The sequence below is a fragment of the Sphaeramia orbicularis genome, chromosome 14 (assembly GCF_902148855.1).
Source record: "Sphaeramia orbicularis chromosome 14, fSphaOr1.1, whole genome shotgun sequence".
Classification (NCBI taxonomy): Eukaryota; Metazoa; Chordata; class Actinopteri; order Kurtiformes; family Apogonidae; genus Sphaeramia; species Sphaeramia orbicularis.
In genome coordinates, this window is record NC_043970.1 from 29,941,977 (window position 1) to 29,965,145 (window position 23,169).

The following is a 23,169-nucleotide window of genomic DNA, read 5'->3' on the forward strand; positions in this document are numbered from 1 at the left end:
CTATTATAAAAACATTCTCTCATAGGTTCACCAGGTTTGTTTACTGAAAAGTCTCTAATATCTTATCATTCAGCCACAGATCGAAACTCCGTATCTCATTCATGTTTGGAAATGAGGTGCATCACCAAAAGCTCCAGTCGAAACTTGCTTGAGATGTTGGGGGGTGGGGGTGCTGACTGCCCATTGTGCTTAAACAACAGAGTAAACACTGTGCAAATTAATCACAGTGGTCATAACAGTGAAACCTTGGAGGACACTCACAGGGGGATTGGTGTGGTTTCTGTCATCAGTGGGTCAGATTAAAGGTAGGACCTGGTTTGGAAGTCTAATGAGCTTTAATGTGTAAATGTGGATGTTCCCACTGATCAATTAGCCCCACATTGATCTGAAAGACAACCGTTGACTGACACAAACAGGTACGTAGACAACAAAGCCAATAGCCACACTCATTAACACATTACTGAACACAACATAAACTGTTCCTTTTGTTCTTACATATTTTATTATCCTCCCTCCAAACCACATATCTCGACATCCTACAGGTATTTGATAGGCACTAAAGCACTCTGAAACTTTTGATTTACTATAGAAATTCAATATACTTTGTATGTTCAACTGATAATGCACAGAAAACAGTTGTGATGACGGGTCAGCTGCCTTGTCTTTGGACCACAATGTTGAAAGGAAAATGCGCCACCTTGTGGTCCTACATATGTTAGCACATGCCCTCACGCAAATAATCTCAACACATGAACACAATTCTTTATTGCACATTTCATTATTGGATAAAATGTTTGGTTACAGCAGTTCTTTGCAAAAAAATATCACCACAAATTCTTTGACATACAGTACAAAATACAAAGCAACATAATAAAAACCCACATATAGAAAATAGAAGCTTGTGTCTAAGAAAATAAATTTGAACTCGACTACTGGCATATGTGAATGTAGCATAATATTTATATACATTATTCCAGCAATAGCAACAGTGATTTTCTCCTTTGTTTTAAGTGCATTAATGACCACCGTTGTGGCTACAGGTGTACAATCCAGTGTCAGCGTCCCCTTCATTATTACAGGACAAATAAAGCCAGGAGCCCAAGAGCCAGGCAGAGTAACAGCGTCTGCATGGAGCTGGAAGTCCCAGATGCTGCAGTAGGAAAAAGAAGGAGATGAAGGATTGGGAAAAGTCTGGACTGACTGGAGGGGACAGATGTTTTACAACTACACTGTTGCCAATAAAGTTGGAATAAAATATTTTTACCTCTTCTCATGAAATGATTGTGACAATGCAATCTATTCTTGATAGATAAAGAGCAACTGGGACTTAGTATGTATCACTGAAACTGGTAAAAGGTGAATACTGATGTGTATAAACGAAAACATAGTGATTCCAACTTTATGGGCAACAGTGTCTGACAATAGTCTTTGAATGCACAACCTGAGTCAAAATGTGCCTGTTTGTCTTTGCTATATCAATTGCAATAACATCTCAACATCACATTTTTTTTGTGCAAAATCACATGCAAATACAGTAAGTTGCATCAAAATCTGTAGAGGTTACACTATGTCTTTAAACTCTGCCACAGTTCCTTAGGAACCAAATGATCTGTTTTTGTTGCGATATCCAATAAATTAACCTATGCAAATCCAGATAAGATTTAGCAAAGCATTCCACACCCTTTACATCACTCCAAAGACTGAGAAAGTCAAATACTTGCTGTTCCAGTTTTGACCTGTACTGACCAGAACAACTGGGTTATTGTCTAGGTCAGGAATGTGCAAGTCATGTTACAATTGTGATATTTACCTCCACCAGGAGGTATTGTGACCGCTTTGCTTTGTGTGTTTGTTTGCGTGTTTGTTTGTTTGTTTGTTTGTTAGCAGGACAACTCAAAAAGTTATGGATGGATTTTCATGAAATTTTCAGGAAATGTTGACACTGGCACAAGGAAGAAATGATTACATTTTGGTGGTGATCGGGGGGGGGGGGGCGCAGATCTGTCTTGGTGGAGGTCTGCGCTCTCTGAGTGCTTTTCTTGTTTACATCATGTGTGCACTGTATTTTGTTTAATGTACTCCATTCATTAATATATGGTGTAAAAAAACATATTATCTTAGCATTACTTAAACGCCTGAATAAATATATGCTTCATAATTTCTGATGAAGAAAAGCTGAAAAGCTGTTAATGTTTAATATTACACAGTCAAGTGTTATTAGGCTTTAAGATATAATCACAAAACTGTTTGTCTCAGGTTGTGCATCATGAGACATTATGTCATATCTTGGGGATCATTCAGAAAAAAACAGGTAAATCTTACCCCGTGAGGTGGAGTCTGTAAATGAAAAAAGAACAAAAGTGACATATTAGACAAACAGTCTTTCATCATTTCTCATATTCATAGAAATAATGATTAAAACACATAGTACATAACGATGAAAACCTGATGAAACCTTCTGAACATGCAGCTCTGTTGCACATACTGAATCATTTACACACCTTCAATTGTGAATGTGGTCTCCATGCCAGCATGGATGTGGTCAGTTACATGACAGTGGAGTAACCAAGTCCCTGGGTTTCCAGCCACCATTTCCACAGTCTGGAAAGTCCCAGGGAAGAGATCAAATACGTCTGCACGGTGTACACGATCCGTCTGACACACAGCAAGAACATACAGTACAAGGAATGTTGAGAAACAGCACAAAGAACTAGGAATATACTTGCATTTCCATGTACATGTAAAAGCTTTCATGGTAATCCAAGTCTACACATCCAAGTGCTGCTGTTTGGTCTGATGTTATTCCAAAAACAACTTCTGATCTGTATGAATATTAAACAAAGGAATATTTAATGTATTGCAGCCACATAATCTGAATGAACACTTTACCAAAGGCTACACTGTATTTGTATGGGTTTTAATTACATAGAATAAAGCATAGAGGTAGGGATGAAGGTGCTTAGAATGATATGATGGTATGGTTTACCTTGTAGGTGAACGTTTCAGCATGAAAGTGAACAGTGTGCATGTCCACTTCATTGCCCATGCCCAACAGATACCAGTCAACTTTCTGGCCCTGCGTCATCACCAGGCCCTGCAGGTTACCGTACAGCCTCCCATTGATCCCTTCAACAGACACACAGAGACTGGCACATGAACAGTCATATTTCACTGACAGAAACCAGGCCACACTAGGGCTGGGAGACACAGACACATATGGTACCATGAAAATAATTTTCTTATCAGTCGATGCCAGTAATTATCACAGTAAATGTCAAACCATTATTTTTCTCAAGTGTAAAGATAGAGCTTTGGTCTTTAGGCAAAGGTTTAGAAACAGGATTTTATAATGTTTTTTTATTTATAGTTACAATTTTGCACTTTATAAAAATTCAGGAATCTAGCAGTAGAACTTTGACAGCAATTACAATGATGATGATGAAATTAAAATGGAATAAGAAAACGTAGAATTAAGTAGAACAAAACACTGAGGCATTTTGTGTTATTTGACAGTGTAAAGCAAATATCTGCAAAAAAATACATTTTAATGATAATAAACTTTGCAATTAAAAATTATATCATGATGTTCATGGCCACTGATCTCCCAGGAAAACGCTCATAATGTGAGGTAATCATTATATTATAAAAGGACCCAGCCCTCGTTAGACTTTCTCTAATTATATGACATTCATATAATGGTTAAATAACACGAGTCAATTAATACAGTCTAAACACAATATTATGTACTAAAAAAAAGCAAATAGTGAATTTGATTGAATTTTAATTTGATGCACACACACACACACACACACTGTTGGTTATAATATTTGATATTTAAAAATAGAATTAATATAGAAGTATTAATTTGTTAATGTAGACTAAATGCTATAGTCTCCCAAAGCTATTGGTAAAACCTGATGTGATCATACTAACTTTGTCACGTACAGTACTGTGCAAAATCCTAGGCCAACATTAGGTTTGTTGGTTTAGCAAAATTCAGTCTCTGAATTAAAATACAATTTGGATATATGGTAAGAATATACAACATTAAAACTAAATAGTGACTTTAAGCTTTAGTTTTTGTGTGTCCTTTAAGCCTACAAACAGATTTCCTTTATTTTCTTGTTGTATGGGAGGAAAAGAAAATGAGAAATAAATATGTATACTCATTTCAACCCGTAAAAACAACTAAGCTAAAGGTGGAATAAGACTTTTGCACAGCACTGTACAGCCTCATTCTGGTTTTGTGAAGGAATGCTTGAGGGAGTAACAGTAAAAGTGGTTACCATTGTTGTTTTGACATGATATTTGTCATTTTCTTATAATTATTAGAACTCCTACAGTAAGGTGATTGAAATAAGTATGAGTCAGCTGAAGGCTTAGTACCACCCCAGCCTTATTGTGAGCCAACAAAAGTGAGGAATATGAGACATCAATAGAATGTTTATATATCCTCCTAAGACCCAGCAATGCATTTTTGTCCTCTTTAGTGGACAAGAGTTTCACAGCTTTACTTAAAAAAAAACAAACAAAATGCTGTCCACTGCAAAAGACATTCCTTAAAAAAAGAAAAAATTGTATCTGGAGAACTGTTGCATCGTGCTGTTTCCAATCAAGGCAATTATTTAATGTAAAAAAGCCAAAACTTTTACCTTCCTGGATCTAAAGAGGATATAGAACACATGCGATTCCATTCCTCATTAAAGTCGGAGGAGCTGAAATTAAACCTCAAATTTAGATAGATTTTCTACACCCAATTACAGAATCTAGAGAATTCTGTGCTCCTCTCAGACCACTAGAATTATAACACGCTGCAAATAAGTTATGAAAATTTTGCCCAGTGATGCTAAAAACAAGAATGGCTTATTTACAGCAAGACAGAAAAATTTGCTGCAACATGTTTTTGTTGTAGATTCAGTATCAGCTCTTTTCCTGCTATATTGACCCTTCACAATAAATCTGTAAAATTATCCCATGATTCAGACAGTGTAACTTTAGCCGTGCCCCCTCTTTTACGCTTCTCTAATCTCTTACCGTGCATCTTGTTACTTTCCATAAAGTCATCATCCTGATTGATGGCATCAGGGTCCACGCCGAGGTATGTTCTGATGTTGTCATCCAAATACCATGACTCGTTTTCATCATGAACCATGAAGAGCAGTGCAAACTCCTTCTCCACATCATCCCTCTGTCTGTCGGAGCCCTTGCCTCTCTGCAGAGTCCCAGGCCTGCATACGACCAGGGGGCCCAGAAGACCACTGTACAAATCCTGATCATAAACAAGACAACCCACTTTGTAACACACATCTAATATGATTACTCTTAAACATATTATTACCCTGCCCCCCGAAATGGAAGCAAAGGGGTATTGTTTTTGATTTGGTTTGTTTGTTTGTTTGATTATTAACACTCTAGCAACACAACTATTGGTTGAATTCATATCAAATTAGGTTTATAGATTACCAGTGACCCAGAATAGATGTGATTACATTTTGGGAACAGCAGGTCAAAGTTTCAATTTTTTATGAATTTTTTATATCTTTTTTTTCCCTGTTTACTTTTAATGGGTGAAATTTCACATGTCTGTAGCAGCAAAACTATTAATTGAATTAATACCAAATTTGGTTTATAGATTTTCAGTCACCCACAATACACATCATTACAGCTTTGGAAAAGTAGGTCAAAGTTTAAATTTTTTATGAATTTTTTTAAATCTTTTTTTTTTTCCATTTACTTAAGGTGGACAAAATTTCACATGTCTGTAGTAGCAAAACTATTGGTTGAATTCATACCAAATTGCGTTTATAAATTGCCAGTGACCCAAAATAGATGTGATTACATTTTTGGAAAAGTAGGTCAAAGTTCAAATTTTTAATGAATTTTTAAAATCTTTTTTCTTCTCCCATTTACTTATAATGGGCAGAATTTCAAATGTCTATAAAAATATCACTTTGCTTCAATTTACTTCAAACTTGGCACATATATAGAGGCAACTGATATGCTGACATCAGCATATGCATAGACATGATGACATCAGCTGGATTGATGCCAAAATAAGCTACAACATGTGCGAGGGGCGGGGTTTGTTGTGCCTGACACCACTTGTTTTCATAGTGCACGACATTAGCTTTACGTAGGCATTGGATACCTTGATAAAGTCAACATTTGAGTAATAAGCGTAGGAGATGCAATTAGGATCTGAGGGTCCTGGACCAGAACGTTCTAGAACATCCCATGTCATCTCAAGTATAAAGCCTGTAGAGAGGAGAGCAAACACAAACCAAGTATTAGTTATGTTTTGTCGAGGGTACGAGCACCGCTTTAACCTTTCTGCAGATGGATTTTAGTTGACTCTCACCAGGTTTGACTGGAATGTGTGCACCACTTGCTTTTACTCCATGTGCACCAATCGAGTAAGGTCGGCTGGCTTTGTTCTTGAAGGTGATGATGATCTGTTCTCCTACCTCTGCTTTGATTAATGGACCTGGAGAGTAAAATCAATACTGATATGACCTCCACTGCACCAGCTTTTTCTACAGACCTGTTGCGTGTCTATTTAGTAGAGAAATAGGGTTGCTTACCCATGATTCCTAAGTGCTTTTGGTCAGGCGGTCGCTGCTTCTGAACTCTGAAAGTGTCATCGGTGTACTCTCGATAAACCACCTTCTTATAGCGAGAGCCGATTCTGTTGTTCCCCTTCTCCACAAAAATACTACCTGGACTGGGAGACATGAACCAATTTCCAGCCATTAACAAACAGTAATAAGTTACACCACAAATCACAGCCTCCATCTCCAACAGTGAAATGCATCATCCTGCAATTATCCTGCTTAGTCACCTGTCCTCTGATGTGGCGTGGTGCTTCTCCAGCTCCCAGTTTCTCTCAGGTGAGTAGTCCCACTCTATTTCTTCAGCACTGATGAAATACTGCACAGTCTTGTCTAGTTTTACTTCAGCTGGCTTCACTTTGCAGCTGTTTACTTTGTACTGTTGCCTCATGCCGGCTGAGTAGTGGTCTGTCACTCTGCAGCTTACTTCATACACACCTGACAAATAAAAATGAAACTTCCATTTTCAAAAACTGACTGTCATAGACCCATACTTACAATAAACATAACATGATTACAGCTTTTTTTTGTTTCTTTCTCAGCATATTTGAGTTGCATTTCTTCTTTTGACTGAGTCAGTTCCTTTTTTCAGATCTATTTTAGAAACACAGAACTTTCCTGAAATGAATTGTTACATTAGGATTTTCTCTTTGTTACTTTCATCTCAGATAGAATATTTGATATTTAGTTTTTTTTTTGACAGGATTATTTAAGGCTGGTTAATGCAATGTGTCTAAAATATAATGATTATATCAAGATTTTGCTCTTCTGTATTTCCTTTTGACTTTTTTAATGACTAAAAGTGAATAGAGATGAGAAAATATCAACAGAAGAGAAAACTATTTGACATGCTACTGAAATGAGCAGAACTGATCCATTACGTTAACCATTTTTCGTTTGAAAAATCCAGCAAACTAGGTTAAAAAATATATGTAGCAGATTTAGAGAAAAACAGACTTCATGCATGTATGTGGGTTTATGTATTACATTGAACTTTTTACTCAACCTTTAAAATGTGTGGTTTTCTGAGAATTTTAAAAACTAACTATACATTTATTTTTCCTCATCACTTATTCTTGAATGATGTGAATATCTATACTTATACATAGGACGTGAACTATCTATCTATCTATCTATCTATCTATCTATCTATCTATCTATCTATCTATCTATCTATCTATCTATCTATCTATCTATCTATCTATCTATCTATCTATCTATCTAAGTATAAATCTTCATTCTTAAAAAAATACTATGGTAAACTACTGGTTCTTCACTGCAGTAAATAAAATCAAGCTCTGAAATTTATTCAACGCATAAAAGTCAAAAATACTTCTATATTTCTCGTAGTTTATTGTCACATTATCTTTGTCGATATTAGTTCACCTGGTCCTGGACATCCATATTAAATGTACTGCACCTTTTTTTCTGTAGTGAACTCTCCCTCTTTTCTATCTTGTTATACCTCTTAACCCATAAAGACCCAGTGTTACTTCTGTGGCAGTTGTCCTAAATTAATTTTTCTCCGTTTCTACCTTTCTTAACTGATTTTTCACCAATTGTTTTAATAATATTATCCTCTGTATTTTGCATTTTTTGGTGTAAATCATGTATTTTCCTATATTTAATTAACAGATCATGTAGATGTTCATGAAAACTCAGAGTAAATTCAAAGTTAATTATATAAAAACAGAGAAAAATGAAGAAAAATGGACTTTTTCAGCAAGATATTGCTAACTGAATGTAAAAATAAGTGTCTCCATCCACTGTGATTTATCAAACTCTGGGTTTTACTGGGGAATCAATGTTGTAGAAAATGACGGTGTTTCCACGGTAACTACGGAGCCTCTGAACGTCCAAATGGGTCAAATCTGATGACGATGAAAAGATGAAAAACTGTATTTTAGACCAATTATTTATATGGATTTACAGGATTAATGGATCAACAGGTATTAAATAGTTTATATCTGTTGACGGTGTGTGTCACCGTTGGCTGTTAGGGTCTCTATGGGTTAAACAAAGTAATGAGCCTAGGTTAAAATGAAAGGAGTACAGAGGGAGTTGTGTATGAAATTGAGGGAATAAAAGTTAAAAAGAAAAAAAAAAAAAATAAGCACAGATACTTTAAAAATCTATTTAAGTACATTAAGTATTTGTCTGATGATAAGCTACCAAAAGAGACAGTAGTTTAGATTAATATTTCCCTTTTCCCTGTTGCAATAAATCATGCAAAAAGCACAAAAGCACTTGAGATAGTTTTGGCATTTCCTGCCTCAGTTTGTATGTACTTAAATATTTTTCCAGTTGAGTACGTCACAGAAGAACAAAATTATCTAAGTAGGTTTGTAAATAATCAGTCCTCCTGTCACACCAAATATGAAGTATGGTCGACCTCTGACAGTGTGAGGATACTGTATTTCTGGAAGCAGAACTATGTGTTTACGCAAAGAGCAACTTGACTGACCGGCAGTGTCTGGCTGCATTTCAACAGAAGCAGTGGTATGAGGGAAAAGGCTGACAGTGTCCCGTGTGGTGCTCTGCTTCCTGAAAGTATTCCCCTCAAAGTAAACACCATGGAGGTCCACTTCTGTACCCAAGCCAAAGGTGTACCACCTAACTCTGTCCCCGGCACACATCTCCAGTCCAGGGAGATTCCCATACATGAATCCATTAACAGCTGAAATGAAAAGGAAGAGTTCAAAGAATGTCAAGGAAAGTATCATAGCATGTCAACTAATATTTACAGATCAACAAAATGGACAAAACCCCCTATTCCTTTTCAAACACACCGTGCATCTTATTGCTTTCCTCAAACTCTTCGCTTTCAGGATTTGTCTCGTTGCTGCCATAATTGTCAATATTTTCCTGTAGATACCAGCTCATGTTTTCATCCATGACAGAAAAGAGAAAGAAGAACTCCTTATCCACACCCTGCTGTTATGTAGCAAACACACACAGGAAAGATTAAATACATACTGTATATGTAAAAACATGTCATTTATGTTATTATATACATTTAAAAACGGCTGGTCTATTTAACAACTTTTGGATTGCTGTTTTGACACAATTTTTTTTTTTTTTTTTTTTAATTGTTTTAGACTGATATCAAAGTTAAATAACACAGATTTTATTTTCAATATTGAGTCTATGTTAACCCTTTCATGCACACCGGTCACTACAGTGGACATCTATTCAAAGCTCTTCTCTTGTATATTTATGGATTTTGTTGTTTTAGTTCCATATCAGCCAACACAGTGGACGCCTATGCATCATCCAATACACTGCAATTCATACCATTACTGTAACTTTGCTGTTCTGTATAAACCTGATCTCCAGTAACATGTTTGAGTGTTGAAGGGGTGGGATTAAATAAGTTATACTTCCTCCCATTCCTTTTCGAATGTGCAAATGAAGTCATGTATATGTATAAGTTTTGGGTTTTTTTTGTTTTCTTCCATGACCTCTTACTACCTGTTTTATTTCTAAAGACTAACATTACTTTGTCTTGTTGCATATTCGAAATAAACTAAACTAAAAATAAAAATCAATTGCTTGTTATCGTTACTAAACTGCAATTGACTGGGTTTTTTTTTTAAACAAAAAAAGTTGTTTTGGTTTTTTTTGCAAATTATCTCCCTGAAGCGAGTAATGACTAATATTAGAGTATGTTAAAATGTGAGAAAACAGCATTAACAGCATTAAAAAGGTTTTTATTTCATAGTTTTCACACGATATATCAGTAAATCCATGTTTCTTTGCTTCAAAAATTAAACGGATGATGTCAACCTGACATTTTTGGAACTCCATGAAAAATAGGTTCATAAGAAAATTTTCAGTCGCATTGTTTTTTTCAGGCCTGAAGAGGAATAAAAACACTCAGGAAATAAATGTTGATAAAGGTTCTCATAATTCATGCATGAAAGGGTTAAAAAGTGGTGAAAATGCATATCTCTCTCTTTTCTTTTGTTGTTTTTTTTTTTTTTTTACAATCTATGGTACATGATTGGTAGATAAATCTAATTGTGTTACATAAACGCTGAACAATTCTTTTTCTTCTTCTTCTACTGACACAAATAAAAAATACAGAACTACAGATAGTGACTGGATGAAAACACAAAAGCACCTGGGTTCCATTCTCTCCAAGTGACCCTTTCTTGCACACAAGCAGAGGACCGACTAATCCAGAGTTGGTGTCTTTGGTGGGATCAGTGGCAGAGTAGTAAAGGTAGGGAATACAGGGAGAATCTGATGACGATGGACCCTCCAGAACCTGCCAAGTGTAGGTGAAGTTTTCACCTGGACCAACATGGGAGCCAGGCTTGTCAACACCTAGAGTGAAGCATAAAAAGTAAAGCAATTATCAGATCAGATGTCCTTTCACTTATACTCATCTGCAGAGAGAACAGTAAGAGGGGCTGATAGAAATTTCCTAGCACAGAAAAAGGTCCAGTTACAGAAAGTCATGACATTGTCTCACTGGTCAACAAAAAGGCTTTGTCTTTTGACAAAATTAACTGGTCACTTAATGCACTTTTTTGTCAGTGTTTCTGCAAAAAGCTTATTTTCCTTTTCATTTATGGCATTTTCAATTAACTGCATCTATGTAGTTGTTTTTTTTTTTCCTTATGTGTTGTTCTTTATCATCAAACCGAACATATAATAGGCTAAATTTCTCTTTTCATAAGAAATAATTGTCTCTTTACTAGTGCTGCAAATTCTAAAGATTTGAGTTACATTAAGTTTAACCCCTAAAAATATGGAACTATGGTTGAGGCAACTTCCAAATGAATTTTCCCCATTTAAACTTTCATAAGTGATTTGTCACTATTTATTATATTAATCTCTTTATTTCAAATTTTTCTGTAAAAATCTGGTATTTCCCTATATCCTCCAGAGACCCAGGAAAGCATTTTTTTTTTACATTAAATAACTGTCTTGTTTAGAAACAGTATAATGCAACAATTTTTTCAAATATGTAGATAGATAGATAGATAGATAGATAGATAGATAGATAGATAGATAGATAGATAGATAGATAGATAGATAGATAGATAGATAGATAGATAGATAGATAGATAGATAGATAGATAGATAGATAGATAGATAGATAGATAGATTTTTTTGTTTTTAAGTGTTCTGGATTAAGGTTCTTTTGTACATGTTTGCTCTGTGAATAAGGTTTTCGGGCTAATAGAAGGGTTTGACATCTTTTCCATGGACTTCATTCTTCCTCTTCTTTTAACCTTTATTTAATCAATATAACCAAGAAAACCCAGGAAAATAACTCAACTAATGATGAGGAGAAATATGGCTATGGATGGATGGATGGATGGATGGATGGATGGATGGATGGATGGATGGATGGATGGATGGATGGATGGATAGATAGATAGATAGATAGATAGATAGATAGATAGATAGATAGATAGATAGATAGATAGATAGATAGATAGATAGATAGATAGATAGATAGATAGATAGATAGATAGATAGATAGATAGATAGATAGATAGATAGATAGATAGATAGATAGATAGATAGATAGTTTTGTTTGTGTTTTTTTTAAGTAAAGCTGTGAAACTCTTGTCCCCTACAGAGGACAAAAATGTAAATATGCTCAAGAGGATATTTAAATTACTTTTTTAAATGCCCAGAGTAAATTCAAAGGTGATTGTATCAGAATACAGAAATCTGAACCAATCTTTCAGCAAAATATATCATGAATTGTACGTAAAAACAAGCATCTACAACCATTATCATTGATCAGTCTACATGGGTTTTATTAAAGAATCAGTGTTCCAGAAAATAACCTTGTCTCCACATTCACTGTGGAACCTCTGAACATCCAAATGGGTCTTATCCCATAATGATGAAAAGCAGAGAAACTGCATTTTACCTGCATTGTTTGTGTTTTGACAGGATGTTAGGGTTCAAAAGTTATAAGTAGATGCTTTTGGTCACTGGCAGCTGTTTAGGTGTTTGAGGGTTAAGTAAAGTTCTAAACAAGATTAAAGAGTGTCTGACCAATCACTAAATAATTTCACAGATTACTTATTTTTATTTAGGGTTTTTTTTTTATTTTCTTCAAATTTTCTGTCTTTCAAAAGAAATTTCTAATCCTGAACTACAAAGTTAAATCAAATGTGACTATTAGAAGTTATATCTAAAACTAACATCGCATTTCTTGAAGCTTTGTGGGGTGACAAGTACATTTTTGGTACTTCTGGACATGTTTAGTACTGCAATGATTTCTTACCATCCTCATAGCTGCTTCCCTGAAAGCGTTTATCATAATGTAGGCCATGAGGCTGGATGCTGTAGTTTCTTTTTGCCATGTTCATGAATGTCACTTTGAGAGTGTCTCCTTCCTCTGCCCTCAGTACTGGACCTGGACCAAGGTACAAAACACAATGCAATGAGACAAACAGGGTCAACAGAACAAGCATACCAGTGAGAATATAGAATACAACAGGGAGAATATGAGATTTCATGTTATCAAATCCTCACCTAGGATTCCTAAATGTTGGGTTTCAGGTGTTCTTGCTTTTTTGGTGGTAAAGGTATTGTCTGTGTACTCGGTGTATATCACTTTCAGGTACTGACCGCCAATCCTACCACCATCTCTGCCAAAGAACACCTCAGATGCACTGTTAAAGAAAGGATGAGGAGGATGACAAGGCAAAAGATTCAGTACATGATAGGTTAAATAAGACAGAAACAGAAAAGCCTGGTTGTGGAGTTGTGGTGTGGAATTCCTTATAACAGAAAAACTAAATAGAGGAGACAGCTGCCCAGTCAGAGGGGTTTCACTGTGTCAGGTCATTCAACAATAACAAAGACACAAGGACTGCATCACTATTCACATTGTTCAGTCTACACGCTACAACACTACCTCACCACAGGAACAACATATAATCACCTATTCAGAGGCCATATACACAGACAGTCACCTTTACTCGAAGGTTTTACATGCCAAGTGAATCAGAGTGATACTGTCTCTTAGACTGATGTTAGGAGTACAGGGCCAGTGATGGAGGAAGTACTGAAGCTTAGTACTTAAGTAAAAGTACAAATATCCTGCAAAATATATACTCAAGTAAAAGCAGAAGTACTACGTCAACAATCTTACTTAAGTAAAAGTAGTAAGTACTTACTTTAAATTGACTATAAATTTGTTGTTTTTTTTACTCAAGCAATGGATTGTCTCCATGTCTGGGCTGTAGCATTTTCATAAAGAGTGTAGATGGACTGACTTATGCCTCTGCTGATGTCACTGCTCATAATAATTGCGATCAACTATACAGTATATGTGTTTTGGAAAGGTTGGTGTACTTATTGTGCATGCTCTCTGCAGTACTGTATGTACTCTAACTTATAATTCTGTGGATGACAAGTTATCTACTAGGTATTACCCACTAATTTACCACTAAGTTAAACCAACTAATACATGATACATCTTTAAATCATTTATTTACTTGCAAAACTATTCAAAACATTGTGCTCTGTTCAGAGCAGTAAAAGCACAGCATTTTTCAGACGCACAAAACAAAAACCAACTACACTACAGACTCACACTACACACTAATTATACACTCAAAAAACACTAAATATGCACAAAACTATGAAATCTCTCAAACGTTCGCTAATCCTATTGCTGTCCCTTTTCCATCGCTGTTACTTCCACAACTTTTCTGGTCGTGCAGCAACCAGATTACACATGGGGCAGTATGGACTTCTCTGATTGGTCCATGTGACGCACTTTTCCATCAATACTAACGCGATGATATGTTTTGTTGCTTGCAAGAAATTCTAATCCTAACCCTGATGCAATTGCAAACAACACCACAATGCAATCAGTCGGTTAACTACTTTTCAAGAAAGATTCTGAAGAAATTATGTTCATAAAACGTAACAAGTAATGGCATAAATTGTAGAAATGTAGTGGAGTAGAAAGTACAGATAACTGCCGCAAAATGTAATGGAGTAAAATCAAAAGTATGGATTATTATTTTTTACTTAAGTAAAGCACAGATACATAAAAATTTACTTAAGTCCAGTAACAAAATACAAATACTTTGTTCCATTCCACCACTGTACAGGGCTACATAGTACAGGAGTGATATGCATTTTTATACAGCCAGTTAAGGACACCTTATGGTTTTCTAGCTGTATACTTCCAGTTGTGTTATATAAATCTGTGTTTTCTTAAGATTTTCGAATACCTTATGATAAGTAGACATTCAATGAAAGAACAATGAAATGATTGCTTTGAGAGTTTGACGTTGCACTGAGTTGAATAATGCTGTAAAGATTTGGTTCACTGTAATGTTTAGACTGAAACAGCCAGATATAAACAGTAACTGACAAACAACATAAATCAACATGGCTTCTCAGCACAAAACTGGGCGCACTTCTCCATTATGTCATTGTGCAAGATGTATTTGTGGGCTACATAAAGTTTTACTGTAGCTGCTTTTCAGTATAACACTTTTCATTTAATATCAATATGTTTGCTCACCTGTCAGCCTCAGTTAAGGATACATTATTAATTAGATCTCTCCCAGAGGGTGCATAGTCCCACAGCACCTCCTCTGCTGCGAGGTAGTAATTCCTTACAACACCATTCTCTGCTGTGGGGCTGGTATCAGTGCCACATGACTTAACTTCATAGAAGGCCTGCATCCCAGCTGGAGTAGATAAAGACAGACACACAGTCTACCATTACAAGACAGCAATTCACATTCACAGATTAAATGTCCCTGTCAAAACTGAGCCTTATCTTAATGACTGAGAAAACACCTGGAAGGTCTCAAGGGGCATACTTAATGGTACAGTAAAATAATAAATATTCTGGGGTTCAAATAACATGGCCAGCCTTCTTATTTCTTCTTTAAGCACAAAAGTTCATTTCAGAACGTGACTGGATCTACAATAGGATTACTTTAACTCTTTGTACAAACATATGCCACTTAACTTTAAAAGCATTACAGAAAGTCCAGGATGATACAAAAGATTGTTACATCACAAATGCCAACGTAATTCACAAAGTTGTTGAGCAAGTATTTTCAGTGGACTTTGAACACATCTTAAAACACGAGTCCTGACACGTTTAAAGTATAAGTTCTGCTGTGGGAAGGCTCATAATGCCATTCTTTGACCACAGAGTTGAACCTTGCAAAAAAAAAGCGTACTGCTCTTTCAGCAACTCTACAGAGCCAGTGACGAACAGAGAGAACAAAGAGGTCAAAGGTGAAGAGGGAGGTCAAAGGTCACACAAAGGTTAAAGGTCAGGTGCCCTACCCTGCAAGTGGTCATTAACCTGGCAGGTCAGGAGCCACTTTCCGAGAGACTTCGGGACCATCTCAGCTGTTGCAAAAGTGGCCGGGAAGAGGCTGAGGACGTCGGTGCGGTGGCCACGATCCAGCAGTGTATTCCCATGGAAAAAGGCAGAGTGAATGTCCACCTCGTTGCCCATTCCAAACAAATGCCAGGCGACTGCACGGTGCTGGCATAACTCAAGTTTGGGCATATTCCCAAACATGAATCCATTAATAGCTGTCACACAGAGATACAAACACACAGGCAGAGGTTAGAGAGAAGGACAAAGAGTGCTAATTCAGCCTTTAAACCTTCCTTTATACACTCTGCTTAGGGAATTAGTGAGGGGGAGTGACTTAATGGTGAAGATTTTAAATGAGCTAAGCAATGCAGTTAACATAACACAAGAGAGAGCAATATCAGCAATATAACATGAGTAGGAGTTAAATTACGTTGTATGGCATAGCATGTAAAAAAAAAAAAAGGCCACAATATAAATTTTCTCGTAAACAAACTTGATGTGTGCACAGATATTCAGGTGGAAAAGGGTTAAACATGAGGAATATCCTCACCGTGCATCAAGTTTGACTCCTCAAAGTCCTCATCTTCCGGAACATCAGTTAAATTCTGAACGTTCTCTGTCAGATACCAACTCAGGTTTTCGTCCACCACATAAAACATCAAGAAGACATCCTGGTCCACATCGTTGCGGGCTGACTCAATGACTGACTGTAGCTCATGCTGATCCAGGTTTAGGGAATTACTTTCTTTCAAGATTCCTAAGCTCACATAGAAACACAACACACGCAAATACATTTTAAAACACAGACAGAGGCCTGTTCAGTATTTGTTTTACCCATTTACAGGCACCAGTGTTTTCTCTCAGTGGTTTCTAGTCATGTTTGGATTTGGGGTTTTTTAGAGCTTTCTTTCGCAGGTTTTCATAATTGCATTAAAAGTCTTAAAGCTTGGGACTATTTTTTGACTTGGATCTGAATAAGCACTTTACTGACTATTGTTGAGACACAGTATTTGAATTCATTTGGAAGGATACTTAAAAAAAAAAACATCATAAAAATATATTTTGCTTTATTAACCCACCCCCCGAAGGGAAGGCAAGGGGTATTGTTTTTGGTTTGGTTTGTTTCTTTCTTTCTTTCTTTGTTTACACTCTAGCAGTAAAACTATTAGTTGAATTCATATCAAATTGGGGTTATAGATTGCTAGTGACCCAGAATAGCTATGATTACATTTTGGGAACAGTAGGTCAAAGTCAAATTTTTTAATGAATTTTTTTATTATTTTTTCTTCTCCTGTTTATTTACAATGAGCAATATTTCACATGTCTATAAAAACAGCTATTTTGTATCAATTTACTCCAAACTTGGCACATATATAGAGACAATTGATATGCTGACATCAGCACATGCATAGACATGATGACATCAGCTGGATCCATGCCAAAATAAACTACAAAACGTGTGAGGGGCGGGGTTTATTGTGTCTGGCACCACTTGTTTGGGAAGGACTTGACACATCTTTTTCATACAGATATTTGCTGATCTGATACCAAAGACTGATGAACAATGTTAGTACTCTTACCCTGATATATGTTTATGTAGAAACTGTGCTGAAGGAGTAAGACTTTTAAAGCCAGTTGCATCAAAAATAAACACAGAATAAAGAATCATAATATATTATTTTTTGTACAACTTTTTCAATCTAGGTAAAAAAAAAAAAAATTGATGATAATTTTACTGAAAATGTAAAGTTGATTATACCACCAACTGTTTTTAATACACGTTAAATGGAATGGAATTTAGATTTTGTTTAATACTGTATGCCAGGTATAATGTAGAGTTATTCCTTCAAGTCTTCATACCTTTCTTGCAGGTGAGCAGTGCCCCAATAAGCCCTGAGGCAATGTCTCTGGGGGCGTCCAAGTGTGAGTGGTAGACCCATGTCAGGCAGTTGGCATCATCAGCTGTGGGAGCAAACTCAGGTCTGACCTCCCAGCGGTAAGTATAGCTGCCTCCCGGAGGGACGGAGTCATCCTTCTTTAACTTGTTTGACGTCCCATCTGGATACAGTGCCCCTGATAGATGAACAGAAGTGGTTTATGCTATGTTCAGAGCCACTGGGTCTTAAATTTATGTAATGACACAAAACACAGAAGTTATGAAGCATACATTGTTAAAAGCAAATGCATGAAAACTGTGACAAAAATACTCCATGATATTAAATGTACTTTGCTAGGAAAAAAAAAAGAGAGAAAAAAAACAGTACCTTGCTAGCCTCTGTTATGTTCTTAGCTTTTACATTTGCAGGGTTCCTACAGGTTTCTACAAGTTAAATTTAAGACTTTTTAAGATTACATAGAAAATAATTTAATGTTCATTTCCCCGCCTATTTCATGGCCATACTAGCAAAAATTTCATGGCTCCTAAAATTTAGTAAAACTTGTGTCAACCAGATCGAGAATGATCTTTTCTCCAACCTCTCTGCAGCTTGGACATTTCCCAGACACATTTAAACACAACACAGCCAACAAGTTTATGGCAACATAATTTAAGACCTACAATATCAAATTGAACACCTTTTCAAGACTTTTTAAGGTATTAAATGCAGATTTGTAAATTCAAGACTTTTAAGACTGTTTACGACCCCACGGGAACCCTGATTTGGCACGTGTGAGACATGCTGATGCATACGTGACCCCAGTCTTGAGGACACAGATCATGACATCATATTTTAATGTACCCACCCTTTTCCTCTTCCCGTTCTCCCATGTTTCTAAATTTAAGTCTTTGGGGTCCTTTCTACATTCTGGTAATGTGAAAACCAAGTAGCTGACTCATGGAAAGCTGAATAAAAACAGAACTACAGAAAATCAGCAATGATCTGTTTCAACAGTGTTAAAGATTCAAGTTAACATTTTACTTTCACTTTCGTTTCTTGTAAAAGCCTGGAAATTCCTGAGGCATTATGTCTCTCCATAGCCATCATAGCCTGAGGGGATTGTTATATAACACAGTGGCACAACGTTCATAATACTTTATCCAGAGGCGATATATTTTGTGAAAACCACTCAGTTATTAAAGAAAATTATGAAATTCTTTAAAAAAAACTATTCTAAATGTCAACTCCTCATTTAAAAAACACACTAATTGAAACCATTTTACATAACATCTACTTTTTAATCCACAATCTGGTTGGATCTTCTTCATCTGTGGAGAAAATGCAGTATATTCACTGTACTTCTATGTGAAAAAAAAACAAAAAACAAAACAGCTTTTGCACTATGTAACAAACACCACCTTCTGCATCCTTCTCATAGAAGACCCCGTGGGGATGCATGGAATAGTTCCTGGTTGCAAAGTTCTTCAAGTGAACCACGATTACATCATCAACCTCAGCTCGCAGTATGGGACCCAGAAAACCCAACCAGCCCGGTCGTGGAGCGAGGCGGGTGTAGGTGGCATCTGTATACTGTCGGTACATGGCCTTCTTATAGACACTGCCAACACGGTCAGGTCCCTTCAGCAGGAACACAGATGCAGATCTGATACACAAATTAATAAAAAAGGAAAAAAGAAAAAGCCTGGTAAGTATAGTCTGGTAAGTCTGGTGAGGAAACTATAAAGGAAGGAGAAGTGAAACAAACCAGTTAGCTTTTTGGAGGATGTTTGGTGGGTCATGGCCAGTTTTATTTTCCTTGATTGCACAAGGCAGAAGGAAATCAAGTTTCCATCTCATGCTTCGCATTAACCCATTAGAACCCAGGGTTACTTTTGTGTCAGTTCCCAAATGAATATTTCTCTATATTTAACCATCCTTAAGTGATTTATCACCATTTATTGTAATACTATCCTCTGTATGTTGTGTTTTTTCTGTGAAAATCAGGTATTTTCCCACATTTAATTTACTAATCATGTAGATGTTCATAAAAGGTCTGAATAAAGTTGATGGTTATTATATTAAAACAGAAAAAACTAAAGAAAAAAATGACTTTTTCAGTCAAATCTATCATAAACTAACTATAAACCATGTGTCTCCATCCACTGTCATTTATCAAACTCCATGAGTTTTACTAGTGAATCAGTGTTGTAGAAATTGACAGTGTTTCCACGGTAACTACAGAGCCTCTGAACATCAAAATGGGTCATATCTGATGATGATGAAAAGATGACAAACTGCATTTTACAACAATTATTTACATGTACTGATAGGATTAATGGATCAACAGGTATTAAACATTTTAGATCAGTAAATGGTTTAGGTCGATGCTGGGTGTTTGGGTCTTTATGGGTTAAGTAAAAGAAAGCCTTGCCTATACTATGTGACTATAGAACTGATCAAGGATGTAGGCCTCTTTAAGATTTGTTTTGTCCACCATGCATTAACTGCACAAAATCCTTGTCCAATTTGTCTGCATCTGGGACTTACAACAGGGTTACATAAAAAAGCAGACATCAGAATCCAGGGAAGGAGCTATAATGCCACAGAACAAATTGCATCTGGTTGCTGCTGTCTAACAATTAGACTTGTAATTACTGTGATAACAGGTTCTGTGGACTAACAACCTGTTACTAGGGGCTGTGGCAACACATTTATACTACCGTACATCCAGCTCCCTACAAAAGCAGAATGGAGGACAAAAAGCATTACATTTAGCGGATACAGAAATGGAATGCACTGATATGTTAATGACAGTCTGGTGAAGTGGGTTTCACTGACAAATTCATCATATATAGTCATTATTATTATTATGCCTCTTACCAATTGGCCCACTTAAAGGCATTTAGAAAATACTTTACAAGCTACAACCTATTTTTTTGTATTGTTCAGAATGATTTAATGCCACCATATCTAAAGCAGTTAAAATTCTTCAGTTCTCAGAATGACATTCGGATGGTGAACCAGCCACCAAATAAACTATTCAAGTATTAACAAAGTCTATAGAGAAAAACAACAAACACAAAGAAACAGAAAAGATATTGGTTTTGGCACCATAAATGTTATGTTGACATACTGTAAATTTAACTGTTTGCACTTGGAAGTAGGAAAAGTCCAGAATTGTGCAATATCCCAGCTAGTCCGCTATCCATCAGATATATTTATCTTAAAGAGAATGCACCATAAGAAAAACACTGTGCGCTTTTAGTTCAGATTTAGCACATTCTTGGAACATTGCGGTCACATTCAACTGGTTCATTTTATTTCCTCTCATCTGTCCTTTACAGGATACATTCCTCTGACAGGGCTAAAGTTGGAGACCTGTGGATTTTTGGAAACTCCATAACCTACACTTGTGCAAAGATAAGAACTCCAGCTTTAGAAATCCTCTTATCAGCTATCTGAGGAAAATATGTACACTTTAACTGTACTGTATTGTGTATAGCCTCCTCTGACACTACCAGTATATAGAAGGTGACCAGAAAGTAGATACTAAGTTGATTTTGTTTTACATCATTCTGTTTATTCCCAAAATGATTGAAATTGAAATTGAAAAGCGCTATACAAATAAAATGTATTATTATTATTATTATTATTATTATTAATAAAATACAGTTGCTTCATAGCCTATAAATGTATGACAGGCACTTATCAGTGTGTCCTGTTCAACTTTGGTCAGTAATACACATTGGAAAGGAAGTCTTAAATCCCAGTCATTCAGCATTAGTCATTCAAACACTGTCATCTTTCTTGTGCCTCCTTGGATCAGACTGCCAGCAAAGCACAAGGCAGTGTGTTCACAGGTCTAGACACTGTCACACCCTGACAAGATGACATAGGTTATTGTGTGCTTAAACATTTGGATAAATTCTGTGCGCAGCTTGGACACATTTGGTTGTTTATCCAGTTCAAGTAAATTCTAAACTCTGTATTATTTTGCGTTATCTATCAAAGAATAGTACCGAAAACAACTTTATTAAAACTTACTCATCATTTTGGATGTCTTTCCCGTTGAGCAGGTTTTTTCCACTTGGCGCATAATCCCACAAGTCCTCAACGATCCCCACATAGTAAACTCTCTCCCTGCTGCGCTGTCCTTCCGCACCAGAGAAAAGGAGAAATAACAAACAACCCCCCAATATCCTAACAGTCCCTGCCATGTTCAGATGATCAGATGCAGGGTGAGTGTTTCTAGTCAAGCGGAACGAGGGAAAACTTCTGTTAACTTCTCCATGCAAGCGCGCAAACTAAATGTGCGTCCGAGGAACGGAGCTGCAGCCCTTATGAAACTTTGTAGAGGAAAAAACAGTCAGCCCATTCAGAGAGAGAGGGAGAGAGAGAGGGAGAGAGAGAGTTACGACGGCGGCACCGGTCACCCTGTGGTATTAGACGCACTCGGATAATAACCACTCAGATCTTCTTGCGTTAATTGATATAAGATCTTTCTGAAATAGCCTACTGGGAAATTAAGATAATTGTACTACTTATTCTAAAATGCACACTCAAGCACCATGGGCCGTGTAAAGTTGGAGCTGTCAGCTTTCCAGAGTTGATGAAAGGTGCTCAGATGGTGTGTGCATCCAATAGGCTGTGTCCTCTTACTCATGTGTAAACGTCAGAGATGCATTAGTTTGCATCCAAACCCCTTGATTAAATAAAGTTGTGGTCAGAAGTTTACATACCCTGGCAAGATTTGTAAAATGTGCACCATACAATTATGAATGCATGAGTTATCAGGCAAAAAAGAAATATTAAAAAAAATATTATTTATTTATGTATTTATGTATTTATTTTGAATGGGATTGAAACCAACTGGCATCTAAAACAGCATAATCATTTAATAAATCATATCAATAAAGACAAATTTACAGTATTTCACAAATTTTGCCTGGGTATGTTAACTTATGAGCACAACTGTAGTTCTGATTGTCTTGATTTGTACATTTAAGTCAATCAAAAATCATACAAGATTAATAACTTTTGTACTATAGGCAAAAGCAGTTAACAGTATTTTTCTTGTAATAATTTATGGAGTTATATACATTTGAAAGTTTGATCAAAGTTTGGCACACCAAGTAAAGATCCATCTGGCTTATCCTCTTGGGTTTTTTTTTTGTTTTTTTTTTTTGTTATTTTGTTTGTTTTGTTTTGTTTTGTTTTGTTTTTAGAAATTAACTGCCTCAGAGATTAAATGTGTTAAATCTTACATACTTTAATAGGATGAATTGGAAAACAAATGACAAAAGCTGTTAAACATATGTTTTCTTTCAGTATTTTGTTAAAGTGT

At 36.1% G+C, this 23,169-nt stretch overlaps 1 protein-coding gene across 3 annotated transcripts; it reads right to left on the minus strand.

Moving 5' to 3' along the window:
* Positions 1-488: 488 nt before the first annotated feature.
* On the minus strand, positions 489-22,162 carry hephl1b (hephaestin-like 1b). 3 transcript variants are annotated; one of them, XM_030154123.1, is made up of 20 exons: positions 21,870-22,042; positions 19,244-19,488; positions 17,809-18,021; positions 16,499-16,705; positions 15,909-16,163; positions 15,127-15,295; positions 13,116-13,255; positions 12,865-12,996; positions 10,732-10,937; positions 9,398-9,542; positions 9,073-9,285; positions 6,839-7,046; positions 6,582-6,721; positions 6,359-6,484; positions 6,149-6,255; positions 5,035-5,269; positions 2,987-3,126; positions 2,502-2,655; positions 2,323-2,337; positions 489-1,150 (listed from the first exon to the last, which is right to left on the minus strand). In XM_030154123.1, exons 1-20 carry the CDS (start codon positions 22,040-22,042, stop codon positions 1,074-1,076), a joined length of 3,300 nt encoding a protein of 1,099 aa, XP_030009983.1. In that variant the 3' UTR covers positions 489-1,073. The 3 variants fall into 3 exon arrangements, with proteins under 3 accessions (XP_030009983.1, XP_030009984.1, XP_030009982.1); XM_030154124.1 differs by having other exon boundaries at positions 1,024-1,150; positions 9,398-9,539; positions 21,870-22,162; XM_030154122.1 differs by having other exon boundaries at positions 1,024-1,150; positions 19,244-19,485; positions 21,867-22,162.
* Positions 22,163-23,169: the final 1,007 nt, after the last annotated feature.